At 35.9% G+C, this 22698-nt stretch overlaps 3 protein-coding genes, 1 non-coding gene and 2 pseudogenes across 4 annotated transcripts; 4 read left to right on the top strand and 2 right to left on the bottom strand.

Moving 5' to 3' along the window:
- Window positions 1–7269: 7269 nt before the first annotated feature.
- Window positions 7270–8925, top strand: LOC104707564 (mitochondrial pyruvate carrier 3). Its single transcript, XM_010423938.3, has 5 exons — window positions 7270–7605; window positions 8072–8170; window positions 8286–8338; window positions 8426–8499; window positions 8619–8925. The coding sequence occupies exons 1-5, from the start codon at window positions 7551–7553 to the stop codon at window positions 8662–8664; spliced, it is 327 nt and encodes a 108-aa protein (XP_010422240.2). The 5' UTR covers window positions 7270–7550; the 3' UTR covers window positions 8665–8925.
- On the bottom strand, window positions 8874–10478 carry LOC104709707 (F-box/FBD/LRR-repeat protein At5g18770-like; annotated as a pseudogene).
- A 291-nt stretch (window positions 10479–10769) lies between these two features.
- LOC104707563 (mitochondrial pyruvate carrier 2-like) lies at window positions 10770–11961 on the top strand. The gene is made up of 5 exons (XM_010423937.3): window positions 10770–10931; window positions 11158–11256; window positions 11374–11426; window positions 11566–11639; window positions 11783–11961. Exons 1-5 carry the CDS (start codon window positions 10877–10879, stop codon window positions 11838–11840), a joined length of 339 nt encoding a protein of 112 aa, XP_010422239.1. The 5' UTR covers window positions 10770–10876; the 3' UTR covers window positions 11841–11961.
- A 1531-nt stretch (window positions 11962–13492) lies between these two features.
- Window positions 13493–16270, top strand: LOC104707562 (origin of replication complex subunit 1B-like). Its single transcript, XM_010423936.3, has one exon. It carries the CDS (start codon window positions 13614–13616, stop codon window positions 16104–16106), a length of 2493 nt encoding a protein of 830 aa, XP_010422238.2. The 5' UTR covers window positions 13493–13613; the 3' UTR covers window positions 16107–16270.
- LOC147940334 (small nucleolar RNA snoR28) lies at window positions 14604–14680 on the top strand. The gene has a single exon (XR_015564919.1). It is a non-coding gene; the product is annotated as a small nucleolar RNA snoR28 (small nucleolar RNA).
- A 129-nt stretch (window positions 16271–16399) lies between the features above and the next one.
- LOC104709705 (glutamate receptor 1.4-like) lies at window positions 16400–21130 on the bottom strand (annotated as a pseudogene).
- Window positions 21131–22698: the final 1568 nt, after the last annotated feature.

The following is a 22698-nucleotide window of genomic DNA, read 5'->3' as shown; positions in this document are numbered from 1 at the left end:
TTTAACAAGAGTAGTGTCGCTCGGGAGTTCTCTCTCCGTCGCAACCTCCAGCTTCTCTCCAAGAAAGATAAGCCTCTCTCCACCTACTGTCGTGAGTTTAAGTCAGTTTGCGATTCGCTGAGTTCCATAGGCAAACCGGTAGATGAGTCAATGAAGATCTTTGGTTTCTTGAATGGTTTAGGCCGTGAGTATGACCCTATTGCAACAGTGATACAAAGCTCCTTGAGTAAGCTTCCAGCTCCAACCTTCAATGATGTCCTCACTGAAGTTCAAGGGTTCGATAGCAAATTGCAGTCTTATGAAGATTCCAATGCTGTCACACCTCACATCGCCTTTATGACTGAGAAAACAAACCCGTGTGCTCCTCAGTTCTCTTCAAATCAGAGAGGTCGTGGTCGTTTTGGTGGGAATCGAGGCAGGGGAGGCTACACAACAAGAGGTCGTGGATTTCCACAACATCAGAGTGGGTCTGCAACGCATGGAGAGAGACCCGTGTGTCAAATCTGTGGATGTGTTGGTCATCCGGCTCTGAAGTGCTACAACCGTTTTGATAACAACTATCAAAGTGAAACGATGCCTCAGGCCTTCTCCTCTCTGCGTGTCTCAGATGAAAGTGGACGAGAATGGCATCCGGATTCAGGAGCCACTGCTCATGTCACTACATCAACCTCAGCTCTCCACGAATCAACACCATATGAGGACAATGATGCAGTGATGGTTGGTGATGGTGCTTACATTCCCATCACACACATCGGTTCTACCACCATTTCTTGCTCAAAAGGTACAATTCCATTAAATGAGGTGTTAGTATGTCCTGATATGAAAAAATCCCTCCTGTCTGTCTCGAAATTGTGTGATAATTACCCTTGTGGCGTGTTCTTTGATTCTAACAAGGTATATGTAATCGATTTGAGTACTCAGAAAGTGGTGGCAAAGGGTCTTCGTAAGGAAGCCCTTTATGTGTTGCAGAACAAGGAGACTGCAGCGTTCTTCTCAAACCGACAATGTGGAGCTGATGTGGACACTTGGCATCGTCGGCTAGGACACTCCAACTCCAAGATTTTGCAACACCTTCAGAGTAGCAAGGAGATAGAAGTCAATAAGAGCAGAACGTCCCCTGTTTCTGAGTCTTGCCAGATGGGGAAGAGTACCAAGTTACAGTTTTTTTCTTCTGATTCTCGAGTTTTGAAACCTCTGGATCGCATACATTGTGATCTATGGGGTCCCTCACCTATTGTATCGAACCAAGGATTCAAATATTATGCAGTTTTTGTTGATGATCATTCTCGCTTCTCTTGGTTCTACCCTCTACGCTTGAAATCCGATTTTCTGTCTGTCTTCATTGCTTTCAAAAAGCTAGTTGAGAATCAGTTTAACACGAAGATAAAGACTTTTCAAAGTGATGGTGGGGGAGAGTTCACTAGCAATGCATTGAAAACTCACTTAGCAGACCATGGGATTAAACACCAGATATCTTGTCCCTACACACCTCAACAAAATGGAGTTGCAGAAAGAAAACATAGACATCTGGTGGAGCTTGGCTTGTCTATGCTGTTTCAAAGCCACACCCCTCTCAAATACTGGGTAGAAGCTTTCTTCACAGCCAACTATCTTATAAATCTCCTACCATCCTCAGTTCTTCACAATAAGAGCCCACATGAAACGCTTCTCTAACAGAACATTGACTACTTCTTTCTTAGAGTGTTCGGGTCTGCTTGTTATCCCTGCTTGAGACCCTTGGCAGAGACGAAGTTTGATCCCAGATCATTACAATGTGTGTTTCTGGTTTATAGCAATCAATACAAAGGATATCGTTGTCTATATCCTCCAACTGGAAAAATCTATATATCTCGTCACGTCATCTTTGATGAAGGTATCTTTCCATTTAATGACAAGTTTAAACATCTATCTCCTACGTATCAAACACCACTTCTTCAAGCTTGGGGAGCCTCAGAATCATGTCACACACAAGAAGACATGGCTACAATACAACTGTTGTCTAAACCGACCATCGACCCTGCAACAGCCCCAACTGAGGAAGTCGAAGTACCTGTCACTGATGATGCAAATCTGAATCACTTATCAGATTCCGATACAGAACTTGGTGATAATGAAGTAGAGGAGGTTCCAATACCTGATCATTCCTTACCAAATAATCAACACTCTATGACAACAAGGGCAAAGGACGGAATTCAAAAGCCAAACCCACGGTATGTTTTACTTGCCTCAAAATATACTACAGATGAACCTAAAAGCATAGTCTCGGCAATGAAACATCCAGGGTGGAATAATGCAGTCATGGATGAGATTGGTAGGATACACATGCTGCATACATGGGATTTGGTATCTCCCACGGAAGACATGAACATTCTATCCAGCAAATGGGTCTTCAAAACCAAGCATAACCCTGATGGAACAGTAGATAAGCTCAAAGCAAGGCTCGTAGCTAAAGGGTTTGATCAAGAAGAGGGACTTGACTACCTAGAGACCTTCAGTCCAGTTGTTCGAACAACAACTATTCGGTTAGTACTTGATACTGCCACAAATCAAGGATGGCCAATCAAGCAACTGGACGTATCCAACGCTTTTCTGCACGGAGAACTGCAAGAGCCGGTATTCATGTTTCAACCTACGGGTTTCGTTGATCCTGAAAAGCCAGATCACGTCTGTCGGCTCAACAAAGCTCTCTATGGCCTGAAACAGGCTCCCAGGGCCTGGTTTGATACCTTTAGTACCTTTTTAATCGACTCTGGCTTCGAGTGCAGTATGTTTGATCCGTCTCTATTCGTCTGCAAATAAGGCAACAAGATACTAGTCTTACTGCTGTATGTCGATGACATACTTCTTACTGGCAACGATACAACTCTGCTTGAACAACTGCTCAATGCTCTAAACAACAGGTTCTCCATGAAGGATCTTGGTACACCGAAATACTTCCTTGGGATAGAGATTGAGACATGCAAAGACGGTCTGTTCCTGCATCAAAAGGGTTATGCTGCTGACATTCTTCACCAAGCTGGAATGACAAACTGCAACCCTATGCCTACGCCTCTGCCACAACACCTGGATAAAACGGATACTACACCATTCTCTGAACCTACATATTTTCGAAGTCTCGCAGGGAAGCTTCAATACTTAACAATAACAAGACCAGATCTCCAGTACGCTGTCAACTTTATCTGCCAGAGGATGCATGCTCCAACCAACTCAGATTTTACATTACTAAAGAGAATCCTCAGGTATGTCAAAGGAACTCTAGATCTCGGCATGCCAATCAGGAAGCACAACAACCAGTCCCTCTCTGCATTTTGTGATAGTGATTATGCTGGTTGCAAAGACACCAGACGGTCTACAACAGGGTTCTGCATTCTGCTCGGCTCCACCTTAGTATCTTGGTCCGCAAAACGGCAAACAACGGTCTCCAACTCCTCTACAGAGTCAGAATATAGAGCTCTATCGATCGTTGCTCGAGAACTCACTTGGATCTCTTCTCTGCTGCGAGACCTCGGAATTACACAGTAGCATCCAACTCGTGTCTACTGCGATAACCTGTCGGCTGTCTATCTAACCGTTAATCCTGCTCTGCACAACCGGACAAAACACTTTGATAAAGACTTCCACTACATAAGAGAACGCGTTGGTCTGGGGTTAATAGAAACACATCATATTCCTGCAACATTACAACTTGCAGATATTTTCACGAAACCTCTCCCACGACCGCCCTTCATTGATCTTCGAAGCAAACTTGGTGTGTCTGCTCCTTCAGCCCCTTCCACGCCAAGTTTGAGGGAGAGTGTAGAAGATAAAGAGGCCCAAGCCCAAGTCCAAGTCCAACAAGAACAAAACCCAGTCCAACAACATCAAAATTTGATCGACAATAAGACAAAGTCTCAACGATCAAAACAGAGCTGCAGAGCCGGTACGGAGGAGGGTGTCGTCTTCTCTCATCCAAACAGATTTGAGCTTCTGGAATCCTCTTCTGATGACTTATCCTGATACAGCTGTCTATAGTGATAAGTTTTGCTTTTGTGAGAATTCTAGAGTCATCTTATCTCTTGTATATAAAGGCTGTAAAACCCTAAAGTGAATATTAAGAAAGATACAAAATTATTCACCAAAGTCCTCTGTTTTCTAAATCCGTTCATGGCTCTGTTCTTTTCATGATTGCTGATCCAGTGATGGGCGAATAAAAAATACATGTAACTTGAAAGTTAAGTTTGTGGAAAGAACACCAACAATACCGTAAAAGCAGTTACAACGACATTTTTAAAAATTTTCAACAGTCGCTGTTAATTATTTTTAGCAACCATAGTGATACTAGCAACTCTCGTAAAATAATTGCCGTAACACCTGATTTTTTAAAAATCTGTATCGTCTTTTCAGCTTTCTCTCTTTATTTTTCAGTCGCTGTCGCTATTTCAGCTATTGATAAAAGAACAGGCTCTATACCTTTAGAATCTTAGATGCGAAATTACTAATCATACGATCTACCACAAGTGTATTCTGGTTCTCGTCACAAGTGATTTAAGTATTCGACGCTTAATAGTTTGATTTTGTTGTCAATCTTATATTAATTGGTCGGAACAAAAATAAAAACCAAGCAAATTGTGAATTTTACTATATCTATATTAACATTTTTGAAGTACATTTTTGTTTATGTTCTTGAAGTTTATTTTATTTAATTTTTTTATTTGCAACATTAACCTCTACAGAATTTCCTAAAATAATATTTCTACTTAATTAATTCCTACAGATTTTCCTAAAATAAACAGTTCTACGTAACTCAATTAATGGAACTATATTAGAAGTTAACATTTATTTACGCTTATTGCCATACACAATATGACACCATCATTTAAGAGATCGAGATTAAATATTCAAAACTTAATTTATTTGATCTTTATAATAGTTTAATGTAAATCAGCCAATTTTAATAAACAAAATATTACAACCTAAATGATTATTATGATATAGATAACGTTCATTAACACGAGAAGCTAAATTAAGTAAATCAAATTTTACCAAATATTTAACTTCATCGGCAAGTATAGATAATAGGAGTTAAACACGTGGGCTAGATTTTTTTTTACTTCGTGACAAGTATAGATTCCGGTTTATATATGTATATATCTATATATACATTTTTGAAGTACTTTTAGGTTATGCCTTTTCAGTTTTAGTTATTTAAACTTTTATTTACAAAACTGATCCCTATACATTTGCAAAAAAAAATCTAGAATCAATTTATGGCAAAACAGAATTGATTACTCTAATAATATATCAAAAAAATCGAGAAATCATTTGGATTCCTAAAATATATATACTAATTAATATAGATGAAATCATGATATTAAACAATAAATGATTTAATGTGCTAATAATAATTATAATATCCTAATCAAATCTTCATATTTATTAATATGTTAAGCTGCAATTGGAGATTTAATAAGAAAAGGAAATATGATATACTATACCCACATTCATAATTAATGAAATATTATATTACTATCATATTTCATAACTACATTCTATATCCTATTTAAACTTTCCGAAATTGTTATATGTTCGAGATATTGTATACTTGATCACCAAGATTATCTCTACACATTCACACAAAATCCTACAATCTCTTTAAACAATATAAATACTTATCTTTTTACAGTAGCTAATATCACCATTTTCGTTTCTCTTTTTTTTTTAGCACACGCAAAAGGTTTAACCACTCCAATGGCGAAAAGGTGATTATTTGCTACTTCTTATGTTTTCCTTATTTCATGTATTATTATAGATTTCTTTGTTTTTATCCTGTCATCTGTTACTATTACTTATTATATGTGATCCAACCTTTTTCGCTAATATCATTTGTATTTTTATTTATTTACTTTAAGGTATTAAAAATCCATGCATATGACAAATGAGATTTGATTTCCAGTTACATGAATCATCTCAAGGAGATTCATTGAGACATTTTCTCTTACTCATGCATGTGGTCAATTCCGATATTTTTAACGGAACTGTGGTCACACGCAATGAGACTAAATCTGATTTCAAATATTTAAACTTAGGCTAAGTTTGAGAAATTATTGTGATCTAAATCAGTACAGGTTGATTGGTTGGTATAAAATAACTATATGAGTTTGTAACATAGATGTGTATTAATATATATTTTTAATTAGTATTCTGATAATATTCACTAAATATTGTTGTTTTTTGTTTGCAGATGTCATTGGCAAAGTCATTAACATCGGGGAGATTGAGATGCCAACTATCAAAAAACCAACTAATAAACTCAATTTTGACTTGAGAAATGAAAAATGAGTTTTAAGTAAATAGTTATTTATAATTATAAGCATGTATCATTTTCTTTATTTCAGATTTATCAAAAAGAAAAAAAATGATCATAGTGATGAGAGACTAGGGTGTATTAAACAGTCAAAATACATAAAGTATAGATAACATATTTTGGTTTAAGATATGAAGTACTGATGACTATGAATTTTAATCAAGGTCTATGTAACAATAGAGTATAGTGTTTTATTGATCATATCACTTAGACTTATTTGACGAGTCTACACTTTTTAGTATTTGTTTAACTATTAGAAAATATATATATATATTTTTTTTTTTTGCAATAAAAATATATCTTTCTTGAAATCCCAAATTGGCATTTCTAAAGTAAGTTTTTGTGTATCAAAATTAGTTTACACCAAACTTAAATTACTTCCAAAAATATATTTAAAAGAAATCTAAAATTAATTAGTATTCCATAATAATAATATTTAAAGCAAACAAATCAAATATTCTAAACACGTGATGGAGCGGGTTAGAATTTACACAAATATGATTATATAGTTTCTGTGAATGTCTATTACTAAAGCACACAAAATATTTTAATTTAAAATAACAATCAATATACAATTATACAATCTTAAACACTAAACAAAACAAACAAAATTAATATATATAAAACTTAAAAAAATTGTTCCGCGGTATACCGCGAGTTAAAATGTAGTTGTTAGTATAACGGAAAACTATTATGTCAGAAATAGGTTCGTTCAGCATTTTTAGTTCTAAATTTTTGGAAAATATGATTTATGTCGTAAATGAGTTTTATGTCTACTTTTACTATTTTCAGTTTAGGAAACGAGATCACTTGGATATATAATCTTTACTTTAAATATGACAATCAGTTTGCTTATCTTCTCTTTTAAGTGATAATCAAGTAATACATAGGGTTTATATATATTTTGTATTTATGGGTGATTTGTTATAATATTATAGATGAATAAAATCAAGGTTTTTAGACTTTAGAGAAGTGAAAGTTTCCTAATACACGTCTCCATTTATTTTTTTGGGAACGATTATCAACAAATACTCAAATAGTATTAAACACGAAGTCGTACTCAATAGCAGCCAACCACACGATTAAAATAAGAACGAATCACTTTTTTTTTTTTTTTTAATGTTCATTTGTTTGACTCGCAATGTTACATAGAGAATATTTCTTCAGAGAAACTTGAGCAAACTTATTATTACAGAGAAAAAATCCGATGGCAACTTCGAAGCTTCAAGCTCTATGGAATCATCCAGCTGGACCTAAAACGAGTGAGTCAACTTCTAATTAGTTTTTTCGCTCTTTGAGACTTTATGATCATCGAAATTTTTGACTATTGAACAAATCTATAATATAATTGTAGAGAATTTCATCTTTAATTTTGTTGCTCAATTCGATTTCAGTTTCTGTTTTGATTCAGTTGATTTTGTCTTGTAACCAGTCTATGCCACCATGATTATCTATTTGCATAAAATTCAAACTTTTGAATCTGAGGATGTATTGATGGTACAACGATATGCTGCTACCAACTTTGACTCTGTAGGAATTTTGATTGAATAAAAGCTTAACCGAATGTGTTTATGCATAGATTCTTATTCGGTTCAGATCGATTTTTGGTTTAGTTACTTCGGTTTAGACCGGTTGATTCGAAATTTAATCAAGCTAAGTGCATTTTTTGGTAGCTTGAGCAAGTTTCCTACAGAACCTGAATTGTAAAGTCATTTTGTATTTCTTCAGTTCATTTTTGGGCGCCGACGTTCAAATGGGGTATAAGCATTGCCAACATTGCAGACTTTCAGAAACCTCCAGAGACACTTTCATACCCTCAACAATTTGGTATTCACAAGACTCTTGACAAATCTCCTTATATAAATGCTTTATATCGTTTTCATTGTGTCTTCATGTCTCAGTCTTCTTACAGTATTTTTTGTTTGCTATCTATTGTCATCAGTGATCACAGGAACTGGACTTATTTGGTCACGTTACAGTACTGTAATCACTCCGGTAGGTTTACTGCAGCTCATGTTCATGTCATTGGCTACTGGGATTACTGGTTTATTATTATGATTTTGTTGTAATTTTTGTTTACAGAAAAATTGGAATCTCTTTAGTGTTAGTCTTGGTATGGCGGCAACAGGCATATACCAACTTACTCGTAAAATAAAGTAAGATCTACAGAACATTACTCTTTACATTTGCATGAGATACGCGTTGAAGTGCTTTTGTTTCAAACTTTACTATTGATGTATGTCTCTGTTTTGACATTGATATGTGTTGTTTGCAGGCATGATTATGCATCTGATGCAGATCCTACTGTTGCAAAAGAATGATGAAGATACCCATCTTTTCTTGTGATCTTGCAGATTCATTCCAAGATAACCAAATCTGTTTGGGGTTATATAGATTGTTTAGTGTGACTACTATGATTGTAATACTATTCCACACTTTTCTACAACCATTTGCACCCGAAGCATAGTTGCCAATTAGGTCCATCTCGAAAAATGTATACTTATAGTTGGACCGGAGCGCAAAGTTTTATTCATACATTTGCAGTCTGAGCCACTGTAGTAATAACTTCGAATTTACACAAACTAGAGCGTCTTGGAGAGTCAAACCGTGATTTAAAGTGATCATCAGACTCGTGTTTCTCTCCCTGAGACAGATTCAAACGTAGAACGAGCTTCTTGAGTGATGTCGCATTGTCTAGAAAGTATCTAACCAGTTTCTTCTCTGTTTCTTTCTCCGTTATTGGGCTTTCCATTTCAACAGACTCAAGGGACGATACCAAACAAAAAGACAGCACAGTCGAAAGCTTGTTTTCCACTCTATAACCATCTTTAACTAATTCCTGCAAACACCAATCAGGAAAAATGAGCAGATGACCAAAAAAAAAAAAAAAACACATTTCTGAAATAAGAACTTGTTAAGTATAAACTTAAGCAAGTCATTACCAAGTTCAAGTGTTTCAGATTCGGGCAGCTCTCAAGAACGATTGGCAATAATACCAAAGAGGTGTCTAAGAACATTGAAGCACGCAGACGGATCAAGCTACGAAATTTGGGTAGTGGGTTAATGTCGTCTCGGAAAAAATAGATCAACTGCGACCAAAGAGAAGAAGTCATACAACATTGGAAGTTATATAAAAACGTTGAAAGTAATGGAAAAGTTTAGAGTTTATTATCATCAACTTTGATATACGTACCTGAAGAGTCTTCCGTGAGATGGTCATAACTTTAACGGCTGTAAAATTGCTAAGAAGATTGTAGATAACATTTATTTGCGATAATATATAACCCGCTAGGTCGTGGCGGTCGACATCGATATCAACCTTGACAGAATCACTCATACTGATAATCTTGAAGAATCTTTTGAAGTTGTTATCTATGAGAGTGAGATACTCAAGCCTCGGAGTATCAATCTCAACAACTACATTCCTAGGCAATTTAACACCTTTCAAGTACATGATCTTGAGAAAGGGTAAGGAAAGAGACTTAAACTCAGTCAGACTTGTAAAACAGAGCTTTCAGCATACCAAATTCTCACAAACAGATTGGTTTAATGGAATCTTGATGCTCTGAAGTTGAAGTCCGAAGTCATTATTAACTTGGAAGTGTTGGATCTTGCGCTTCAGCACTCTAACGAGACAGGGCTCGTAAATAGAGGCTTTATTTCCAGTGACTAGCTTGAATTCACGCAAGTAGAATTCGTTCTGGAAACTCAGAAACTTGTTGATGAAATCCACACATGCTTCCTGATTTGGGAAATCAAAGCTGTCTATGTCTAAAACGGGAACCCATTTCCAGGGATTTCTCCACCTAGAGGACAAAACACTTGTCCAAACAGCTTCCTCAGTTGTAAAGAAAGCTAAGTATATGAGATAACAAGGGTTCAGGTAATAAGCTTATCCTATCTTCCCCTCTGCTATCACATACTTCTTTCTCTCCACGTGCCTCTTCAAGTAACCTAATTATGGATTTCACCCTGAAATTAGTTAAGAAAAAAAAAACTGATACAATTATTACAATTCAAGAATAGATACACAAGATTGAGAAGTAAAAAACTGGAAAAGATCAATAGAGAGAGAACTTAATTACGTCCTTATCGATTTTTTCAAATCCGACAAGCTCATGCCATCATTATCCATTTAACTTATCTCAAGTTCTTCGTGCTATATCGAGTAATCCATCTGCCTCCGTTTAAGGTTAAGTTGTAAAGAGTGCAACACACGTTAGTAGGTTTTCGCTATGAATGTATGAAGAACAACAACAAGAGCAAAGCTTATGTATACAGTAAAAACCCTATAGTTTTAGTTACAGAAGATATGATATGCTAAAGGTCCACTAAGAATAGGCCCATACGAACTTTGAGGCTTTGATCATTGTTGTAAAATCAAGAAGGTTTAATATTACCGCTTAAACGACACCGTTTGAGTAGCATGTTTTTTTCGTTGATATCTATGTTCACTGAAACAAGACATAAATGAACCAATAGTTGTAGATAGAACAGAGAAACTCCAAGAAGAAGAAGACGAGAAAAAAGTTGATGGCGACATCGAAGCTTCAAGCTCTATGGAATCACCCGGCAGGACCTAAGACAAGTGAGACTCAACTCAGTTTCTGTTCACACATTGTTTCATGATTAATGAATTTACTCTTATTATCCTTTATTTGGTTTTCTTGAGCAATCTACATATATAAAATATACTCAGACTACTGAAACGTTACTATTGGATATTTGTATGAATTTTCTGATGTTATAGTAACTCATCACTTCTTCTCTAATGGATTCGTTTGTTTTTCTTGTCGTTATTTGGTGTTAATCAGTTCATTTCTGGGCTCCAACGTTTAAATGGGGTATAAGCATTGCTAACATCGCAGATTTCCAGAAACCTCCAGAAAACATTTCATACCTTCAGCAAATTGGTAATTTACTTACTACAACTCTTTGGTGATACAATATCTCTCGAGTTAATCTTCTTCTTCTTAATTATTACATTTTTTTTTTGTTTTGTTAATTTTAATCTAAAATTGTATAATTAGCTGTGACATGTACGGGAATGATATGGTGTCGTTGCAGCACTGTGATTACTCCTGTAAGTTTCGTTTTCTTCTTCTTTAGTAGAGTCCCTTTTTGAGTTTTGTAATGATTTTGTCATTTTGTGATTAGATTATAATATGAATTAGTATATCTGAATTTAAATTTTGGTTGACTCATTGACTTTTATTTTACAGAAAAACTGGAACCTGTTTAGTGTTAATGTTGCCATGGCAGCCACTGGGCTATATCAACTTACTCGTAAAATAAAGTGAGTTCATAGACAACTATTACTTTTGCTTTTGCGTTTTCCAATTTACATGAGACGTACAACAGGTTAATCTAGCGGTTTATACTTTATAGTAAACTTGGGTTTCAATGATTTATATCTTTGACAAATGGTTTTGTTTATAGGTATGATTATGTTGTATCCGAAGCGGAGACTACTGCTGTTGAAAATGTTTCTTCATAAATCTTGTAACTGGGACATCTCTTTTGTATCATCATACTGGATTATATTATATGCCAATTGCCAAATGTTACATTCTCACATGTGACATGCTTGATAAATAAATCCCGAGGTTAGTTTCAAATGTAAGTAAACTATATGACAGGACTATTGTTGAGGATTATTTGTTGATCGTTCAGTTTCAAAACGCTAACTTTTGCGTTTGCCTTTGCTTTTGTGAAAAATAGAGTAAACCACACACTTTCAGAACTTGTATATGACATTTTTTTTTTTAATCTAATGTTAAATTATATTCAAAAGAAAAATAAACAGTTTACAAAGCTTGGATAGAAATTGTTTCTAAAACATATTCAAACTAGTAAAAAGTTGCTTCAAACCATAGCTGGATGCCAGAACTAGTAAAAATGTATATGACATTTTTTTCTTAGAACTTTATTTATTTTATTTATTTTTTTTTGGCAAAAGACAAATATCAAACATGCGAATTTTGTGTTTATCTTTTAGCATTTTGGTGTTATTAGAAAAATTGGTTATGATCATTTCATTTGATGTTTACGTTTACATTTAACCGAACCGAGTCAAACCAATCGAAACTAAATAAGACCGTTATAGAACTGAGTGAATCATAATTCCGTTAATACAGATTTACTTCTTTTTTTTTTTTCTTTGGTAGGCAAATATAGATTTACTTCTTAATTACACGTTTTTTCAAATTAAGTTTTTTTTTTTCATAGCTTAAAACAAAATTAATTTGAAAAAAAAACGTGTAATTATAATCAAATTACAGTAAAAACTCTATAAATTAATAATATTGAGACCATGATATTTTATTAATGTATAGTGATATTAATTTATATATAAATTAATAATAATTATTTTATAGTGTAAATTAATAATTAATAATTTATAGATATATACTTTAATTGTTTAAATTTTTTAAAATTATGAATTGAGATAATTTTAGCAAAATAAGATTATTCTTTATGATGTTACCAGTTTAGAATTGAATTTGTAATATTTAGAAAACATTATTGACAATAAATTACATATAATCTATAAAACTATCAAAATGAAAATTGTGCATATGTAGAAATTGAAAACTTTTAAAAAACTTAGCTATATTTATGACATGTTATAAAATATTTTCTATCATTATAGTTTAAAATTACAACATAATAATTATTTATAGATATGAGTTTTAGAAGAAAATTCAAAATTTTAAAGCATACATATATCAACATATATATACATAATTATTAATTTACCATATTATTGAGACCGTATTTTACATGAAATTTTTTTAAAAAATATTACGTTATTATCTTATCAAATTTTGATATTTTTTACATTGCTCTGATTTGGGACAAACAAAATTTGTTACTTTATAATATTTATTAAATTTAGAAAGTATTAATTTATAGAGGGTTTTATTGTAATATCAGGTTTTACACCGGTTAACTAAATTTGACATAAAAAAACACTAACCTTTAGTTTAATGAAAAACCCCAAGATTAAATTACTCAATTATCTCTAAATAATAAACTTATTCAACGAATCATTTGAATCTAATTAAGTAAACACACATTTCTTACCAAATTAATGACTCTCTGTAAAGTAAAAAAAAAATTAGTTTCTTCTTCGAGGGAACATTTCCCGCCAAAACTTTCTCAGAGTTAAAAAAAGCTTCTCTTCCCCTTTCTCTTCTCTACCTCCTTCTTCATCTTCATCTTCATCTCTCTCTCTGCTTCACCTAGAAACCCTAACTTTGGTTCATCAATGGCCACCACCACTCCGAGAACCAAAACCTTCAAATCCCCAGCCAAAACCCCAACAACTAACAACATCTATCGCAAATCGTATCAATCCCCGTCACTCACTCCTCAAACCCCACAAACTATCACTCCTCTTCGTAGATCCGCTCGTCATGTCTCCCGTAGAATCGATCTGGGTAATGACCCAATCGATGTTCCCGAAAACGAATCGAAGGAAGAAATGAATCTGATTCGGAAACGAGAACGAGCGCCGCCGAGGAAACAATCGGTTGACGACGTTTCAGAGAGTCTTAAAACTCCGACGAAGAAGACGAAGGTAGATTCCGAAGTTTCGTTCTCTCCTGTTTCCCCAAATCGAAGGGAGAAGAGGAAAAATAAATCTGAAGAGGTTAAGAAGACGAAGACGAAGAAGAGAGTTTATTACAATAGAGTCGAATTCGACGAGACCGAATTCGAAATCGGCGATGATGTTTATGTGAAGAGAAGAGAAGACGCGAATTCGGATGAAGAAGATCCAGAGATTGAAGATTGTAAGATTTGTTTCAAATCAGGTGGTAGTGATGTGATGCTTGAGTGTGATGATTGTTTAGGTGGGTTTCATTTGAAATGCTTGAAACCACCACTGAAGGATGTTCCTGAAGGTGATTGGATCTGTCAGTTTTGTGAGGTTAACAAGTCAGGTGGTGGTCAAAGTCAAACACTTGTTGTTCCTAAGCCACCGGAAGGGAAGAAACTGGCGAGGACTATGAGGGAGAAGCTTCTCTCTAGTGATTTATGGGCTGCTCGGATTGAGAAGTTGTGGAAAGAGGTTGGTGACGGTGTGTATTGGATTAGGGTTCGTTGGTATATGATACCTGAAGAGACGGTTTCGGGGAGGCAACCGCATAATCTGAAACGTGAGCTTTATTTGACTAATGATTTTGCTGATATTGAGATGGACTGTGTTCTTAGGCATTGTTTTGTCAAGTGTCCTAAGGAGTTTTCAAAGGCGAGTAATGATGGTGATGATGTGTTTTTGTGTGAGTATGAGTATGATGTGCATTGGCATAGTTTTAAGCGTTTGGCTGAATTGGTTGATGGAGATTCTGATAGTGACCAAGAGTGGAATGGTAGGAAAGAGGAGGAGGAGATTGATGATAGTGATGAAGAGGTGGAGGTTGAGGAAGATGAAGAAAGTGTTGTTCGTGGAGATTCAAAGGGTAAGAGAGGTTTAACGAGTGTGAAAGGAGGTGCGAATTCTCGTAAAGGTCGTTTCTTTGGGCTTGAGAAGGTGGGAGCGAAGCAGATTCCTGAACATGTGAGATGTCATAAGCAGACTGAGTTGGAAAAGGCGAAAGCTACTTTGTTGTTGGCTACACGTCCTAAGTCTCTTCCTTGTAGGAACAGAGAAATGGAAGAGATTACTGCGTTTATAAAGGGTTCAATCTCGGATGATCAGTGTTTAGGAAGATGTATGTACATTCATGGTGTTCCCGGGACTGGGAAGACTATTAGTGTGCTATCAGTGATGAAAAATCTGAAGGCTGAGGTTGAAGCTGGAAATGTAAATCCATATTGCTTTGTGGAGATCAATGGCCTCAAGCTGGCTTCACCTGAGAACATTTACAGTGTTATCTATGAAGCATTGAGTGGTCATCGTGTCGGTTGGAAGAAAGCTTTACACTCTCTGAATGAGAGGTTTGCAGAAGGAAAAAAGATTGGTAAAGAGGATGACAAGCCTTGCATACTTCTCATCGACGAACTTGACCTTCTAGTCACTAGAAATCAGTCGGTTTTATACAACATTCTGGATTGGCCTACCAAGCCTAACTCTAAATTGATTGTGTTGGGAATAGCAAACACTATGGATCTTCCAGAGAAGTTGCTTCCTCGGATTTCAAGCAGAATGGGAATACAGAGACTTTGTTTTGGTCCTTATAACCACACTCAGCTACAAGAAATCATTTCTACAAGGCTGAACGGAATCGATGCTTTTGAGAAGACAGCTATTGAATTCGCTTCGAGAAAAGTAGCTGCGATTTCAGGAGATGCAAGACGTGCCCTTGAGATATGCAGGCGTGCTGCAGAAGTAGCGGATCACCGTCTAAAGACTAACAAAACCGCAAAGAGTCAGCTGGTGATTATGGGAGATGTTGAAGCAGCTATTCAAGAGATGTTTCAGGCACCTCATATTCAAGTTATGAAGAGTGTATCGAAACTGAGTAAGATCTTCTTGACGGCTATGGTTCATGAGCTTTACAAAACAGGAATGGCAGAGACAACCTTCGACAGAGTGGCAACCACAGTATCGTCTATTTGCTTAACCAATGGAGAAGCTTTTCCGGGTTGGGACATTCTTCTCAAAATCGGTTGTGATCTTGGTGAATGCAGAATCATTCTCTGTGAACCTGGAGAGAAGCATAGGTTGCAGAAGCTGCAGCTGAATTTTCCAAGTGATGATGTTGCCTTTGCATTGAAAGAAAACAAGGATCTTCCATGGTTGGCCAATTACTTGTGAGTTTTTTTTCTTCTTCTGTTTATTGAGTTATTGAACTTTCTTTAAATTTAAAGACTAGTTTTTGATTCATATGATTATGGACATGTCATGTATCCTTTTGTTTGTGAAAACACATACAAAGTTGTATTATTTTCTAAAGGAAACATTCATTTTTACGAGACCAACTATGGTGGTATGTGGTATATCATTTTTTTTCACATTTGCGCTATGATTTTGAAAATGTTTCTTTGGTACTATCACTATCATTCAACCATAATAATTGTTGTTTTTATTGTTAATGAAAGACTACCAATTTAAAAGTCTTGATATATTAAAATAGAACTGGAAGGAGCATAGCTTTGAGATTTCAGATCCAACCTCTTCTTGTTCTCCTTCGGATTGATCTGAGGAGAGGTGATTGCTGTGGACGCTTGGAAGTAATCAGTGATGGTTACTACTGCAAAACCTACGATTTTTTCGTCCACAAGAAATGTGGCGAGTTCTCCAAATTTATCGAGCACCCGTCTCACCCGTCTCAAACCTATGATCACCGCATTTCTCGAACTTCTCTTGTTGGTGTTGTGAATTCTGTATGTGGAGTTTGTCACCAGAAGGTTGATTGGACATGGGGAGGTTATTCTTGTGAGCGGTGTCCTGACTATATGGTTCATTCGAAATGTGAACGGGAAAGAACTCGAAGGATTACCTGAAGAAACAGAAGATATAGAGCCGTATGTGGTAATAGATGACAACACAATACAGCATTTTAGCCACAAAGAGCATTACCTAAGACTCCACGTTAATGCTGTTCTTTGTGACGACAACAAGCGGTGCAGGGCATGCACCCATCCCATCTGTCTACAATCCTTCTACAGTTGTATGGATTGTGACTTCATTCTCCATCAGAACTGCGCTGGATTCCTTAGAATGAAATGGCATGTGCTACACAATGAACGTCTTACTTAAGTTACGAACGAAGCTGAGTCCTTTTTCTGTGATGGTTGTTATAGAATGTCCAACGGTATCAGGTACCAGCATGATGGTACGAAATTAGATGTTCTGTGCATTTCAATTTCTGAGCCATTTGTCCATCCAAGTCATCCCCATCATCCCTTATATTACACTTCACCGGGTGAAGAAAAAATCTGCAATGGTTGTAACAGGATGGACTATAGAATGCTCGAATGCATTGAAGATGGTTGTAAATATTTTGTATTCTTTGGATGTGCCACTTTACCACAAGTGATAAAGCATAGGGTGGGCGATCATCCTCTGTCACTATTGGTGTGACATTTGTGAAGGAATAACCAATCCAGAGACATGGTTCTAGTTTGCATAAAGAGTGTGTGCTGGGAGAGTTTTCAGGGCTCATGCCAAGAAGCACAGTAAAAGATTCGCAGGGATCATATGAGGTTGTGCTCAATAATAGTGTATCTCGCCCAATTTGCAGGAAATGTAAGTCACGTTGCAAGCACCCTATCATGCTGAAGATTCTTGGAACGTCAAATGCATACTGTTGTTCTTTTTGGTGCACACATAGCCCAATTCAAAGATGGCTAGAAGGGAATCTGAAGTTACTCACCCCCATTGTAACAGCTTCCAGTTACTTGTTTTAATTGTTGTTTCCAGCAAAATATTAAAAAAAAAAAAGTTTAATCTCAAATTTTCACCTTTTAATTTGGGTTCAGTTACAAAATTACAATGTTCTGAATATAATTAACAAAACCAAATCAGTTTAAGATATATTTTATTTTAGACTTTAGTTTTAAGTTTAGAGGGAAAAAATATCAGGTCAAGCCTCAAGTTTTCCAAAAAAACAGAGCGTAGACAAAGAAGTCTCTTTCTCAGAAAGAGGATTCTAGTCAAAGCATACAATTACGAAAAGACATGTATACCCCTATCGAGCCACTTTATAACCATCACTTCGTCTTCCCCAATTCGGCTAGGGTTTAAGATTTTCCTGTGAGAGCAAGTATCGTCTTTACTTTTGTATTTGGGATCTTTTGTATTTAGAGGGATCCAGATGTAACAAGGATTCGAAAGTTTTAAAATAAAACCTTTAGATCTTGCATTTTCCTTAACCTTCATCCGATAGAACTCTTTAGCATTTTTCGTTTATTTTTCTTAAAATTCTCGTAAAGTTTTGATTTTGTTAAATTTAGAAGATATGGAGAAGGGAGAGAAGAAGAAAATGGGAAGAGAAAAATGCCATTTTTAGAGAGCCTTCTCTTAAACTCAATTTGGGCACTTTCGAAAGACAAAATCTCTCTGTTCTCTAGTTCATGAGCAGAGAGAGAGTCATTGTGTCTTATTACTCTTAAGTACGTTGCCTACATGATTTACCCAACAAAACTTTGTGAATATTTTGGGTTTAAACTATGATTTGCTCTGTAACAACGATTTATATAGTTTTTGTGGCTGATTGTAAATTTAAAGAGTCTTTGGTTATTGAAAGATTACTATTTTCATTAGATTCACTACTTAACTGAACATGCTATATTTTAATCGAAACTACACACGCACAATCACAAGACCAAGAAAACGTAAACTTATTTTATACAAATCCAAAGCCGTTTTGTGAGGCTTACGGTTTTTGACAATGTAGAATTGTGAAGGGTATCTAGCAACAAGTAGCTTTACGTATGGAACTTCATCGACGATGAACAAGATTGTTCCGTTCTTTAGAGCATTTATAAAATCATCAGCTGCCTTTAACCCTTTGTAAGTCGGCCCTTGGAATGTAGGATTATCATAAACCAGTTTTGCTGCAATTGAGTCCCAAAAGAAACCAATGTTTTCATGAGATTTCAACTGTATTTGTTGAACCGTCATCACTGATGTCAACGCCGCTGTGTAGTTTGAGGTCAGTATAAGCACCGCAAATATCCAAACAATCACCACAAATCTTGACAGACTATGTTCTAGCCTTTCCCCTACATATTAACCAAAAAAAAAAAAAAATGTTAGAGAGGTTTTGTAATAAGCAAAATCAAGAAAGTGGATTTGAGTTTTCCTACTTACGATGTGCAAAGACAAGGGTCGAGAACCCAAAGCTTAACATTGTTCCGATTTGGGGGACATAAGAGCCTTGGAAGTCAGTGTTATCATGCCGCTCTATTATCCAAACTACAGCCCCGGTCAAAATGAAGAAAGCTACAATTGTTAGCCATAGACCAAGTGTCATAGGTTTAAATATAATCCACATGCTTTTGTCTTTGGCAGCCACAACCGCGAGGCCAATATCAGTGAATGGTAATGTAAAATCTACATATGTAGATCTGTTATCAGTAATTGTGATATCTCCAACAGCTACATCATACTTGTCTTTCTGTCGAAGAGAAGTAGCAAAACAAAACAAAAAATAATGAAAGATTAGTATGTATACAAGTATATAACTCCAATGATATCTGGAATGAAAATATGAAATACAAACATATAATTGTTAACCTGGTCATAGATTGCATACACTAGCTCGTTGTAGTGATGGTAGTTAAATGCAACAGGCCAAGGTATGTACTCCACTTCATAATTGAAAGGTCGAATTGACGTCTCGATCGAAAACTTCCATGCAGTAACCTCTAGCAGCTGTGACTCCTGTTTTTGAATCTGTTTTCACTTCCAATAATTGTGGTGTGAAGTTTCCCGCTGGTACCAAAACTGTCAGCTTCTTCTTTTTACTATGTCTCTCCTCTTTCTTCAAACGAGCTTTCGGAGTTCTAATAGACCCTCCAGGCCAGATTATTGTCTCAAGTACATACATTGGTAGAAGACGAATTTTTTCTTCTATCCTTTAATTCGTACTTATGAAACTACCAGAACTCCAAAATCCTACACTTCTTTCACCTCGTCCTATCATATTTATAATCTCAAATTTTTTTGAGATTATTTTTCTATCCATTATTTTGATGTCAGTAGTACATTCTAAGATTCCTCCAATTAGCTTGAATAAAGTGACTATATTTGGTCAAGGTCGAAGAGCTAGGTACTTGGAATGATATCACTGGCACTTTAGCTTTCTCTCCAAGTTCTGCCAAAATTTTTGCTTCAAGCAACGATTGTCCACCAACAACTGTTTTCACTTGTCCAGTTTGTAAGAGATCCATGGCTGTTTTAACAATTACATGTCCAGACAGTTACGCAAAATGAAAAGTGAACACTTTCAAAAGGTGATGCAAAACTAATGCAATTAAACAATATCACATTAAAAACTACTTTTGCCAATGAAATTTACCACTATTAGGTTTTGTGTTTTTCAAAAATATCACCAAAATCTTTTGTTTTGTTTTGCTCAAAATCTTTCACATAGTTTCTTGATTTGTTATTTTTTCGTGGTACTAAACAAAAATACTGAAACTAAAGTTTATATACCATATCACTATGTCAATTTGTTTTTTTAAAAGCATCTGAATTCATCTCGTTTGTTTCAACCTAATTAATTAAGCTTAGGTATTTCTAACATTTTTTATATAACCGGGTGAACTTTAACCGAATTTCCGATAACTCTTCATACCAAGCCAATTTCAAAGCGTCAGGACATGTTACGTTTATCATAAGGCGTCCTAGTTTCAACTACAAGTGAAATTTTACTAGCAAGATTCAAATCATGGTCTTAAAAATTTAATACTGCGTTGATTTATCTATCACCACACCGATACTTACTGTATTGTGATCTTGTTGTTCCAAAGAAAACAATCTAAGACGCAAGCATCAAAGGTAACTGTAGAAACGAATACAAAAGTGTATTGAAGTACCTGCCGCTAGAGCTTGGAGAGGGTCACCATGAGAGTCTCTGGATAAGAGAGAGACCCTGGTTCTGTAGCCATTGTTGAGATGATAGAAATCAGAAAGCGCCATGGAAATTGAACTTCTCACAAACTTTCCTTCCATGGAACCCATGTCCACCACCAGTCCAATACGAACGTCTTCATACATTGATGAAACTATATCTACTTAACCCTTTTGATGAGTTATGTTATAGACACAAAAGAAATGGACAAGAACACAATAAGAAGAAAATAATTCGTTTGAATCATACAATATTCCATGGTGAAGCGTTTGTGTTCTTGCCAATGTTTGTAATAAGCTACTATATAATCTATTCCCGACATCAAATTTAGTTCAAGATTCCAAATATTTTAATATTAGCGCAGCTCACTATATTTGGGTTTTTTAAAATACCTCGTCTAATTTTTTATTTGAAAGTTTAATATTTCATAATTTTAAATTGGAATAAAAATACTTTATTAAATATTGTTAGAACAAAAATACCTTATCTTTATAATATTGATAAATTTATACCCACAATTTAAGATCTGTTAAAAGACGTGATAGAATAGTGTAACGGTATTAAATTTCAATTCAAGTGTTTTTAGTACATATATAAAATTTGAGCATTACCACAAGACCACACCAACATTACATGTATATTATCTAATTTGATTGTATATATCTACTTGTCCCATCCGCTCAACCACTCTAAACGGACCATGTACTTCAGATTTACCTTAGTCTTTTATAATGATCTGTTTGGACCCCACAACATGGCCATATTGAGGTACACTATGTTTCAAACCTGAAACTCAAGATTTTTCCTCCTTTTATCAGTATAAGGATCCTTCATGTTCAATTTCAGAACCTGAATCTTCTCTGAGGTCTCTTCAACAAAACTCGCCCCCATATATGCTCCTCTCCCCCACCTGAGTCCAACATAACAGTGTACGACATGGCATCTTCCCCTACAATGCCTTATAACAGCCATCCTGATGCTCGTCTGGTAGCTGTTGTTGTAAACAAACTCTACCAAGCTCAGGTGATCAGTCCAGTGGTTACCCCAATCGAGAAAGCACATCCTCAGCAAATCCTCCAAAGTCTGGATCGTCCTATCGGACTGCCCATCTGTCTGAGGATGATAGACTGTACTCATATGCACCTTCATGCTCATCTCTGCCTGAAATGTCCTCTCAAACACTGAAGTGAACTTGAAATCACATTTTGATAATATAGGGACAAACAAGCACATTTCTAAGATGCAAAGGTCGGTTTTTAGACCAAAAAGATGAATGACCAAAAGAAGTTGTGGTTATAGAGGATCCATTACTGACTATAACCGATGGGGAGGAGCTCGAATTAAAAAGAGAATGTAGGGTACCTGGCTATGAGGTGAGGTGGGACGTGGCAGCTGTGTCCATGTACTAATTGCCATCCATGGGATCTTGCACTGTCATAGTCCAAAAAGCCGCAGCAAGACCTGGCGGAATCTGTGTTGGTTGGACAGCTAGTGGTGGTGTTTACAGAGAAGTAGTCATATATGCCATGGGAGGTTGTTATGGCCAATTCAGCTGTGGCCACTAAGGGGGCATGCGCCAGTTGTTGCCCCAGTTCCATTGTTGTCGATCACGTCCTTTACCGTTGTAACCACGTCTGCGGCCAGTTCCATTCTTACCGCCGTTGGAGTTGTTGTGACGGGGATTGTTGTTGTTGCAGTCATTACCACCGGAGAAAGTGTACAACGCACTAGGAGAGGAAGAGTCGATGAAGGTAGATGTTCCGGCTTTGACTTGTTTGGAAAGACGACGTTCCACCTCAATAAGCATGGAGAGAGAAGTAGCAAACG

Source organism: Camelina sativa, chromosome 8 (assembly GCF_030686135.1).
Source record: "Camelina sativa cultivar CO46 ecotype springtype chromosome 8, ASM3068613v1".
NCBI classification, from domain to species: domain Eukaryota; kingdom Viridiplantae; phylum Streptophyta; class Magnoliopsida; order Brassicales; family Brassicaceae; genus Camelina; species Camelina sativa.
Note: the sequence above shows the minus strand (reverse complement) of the source record. Positions and strands in the feature narration are given on the sequence as shown.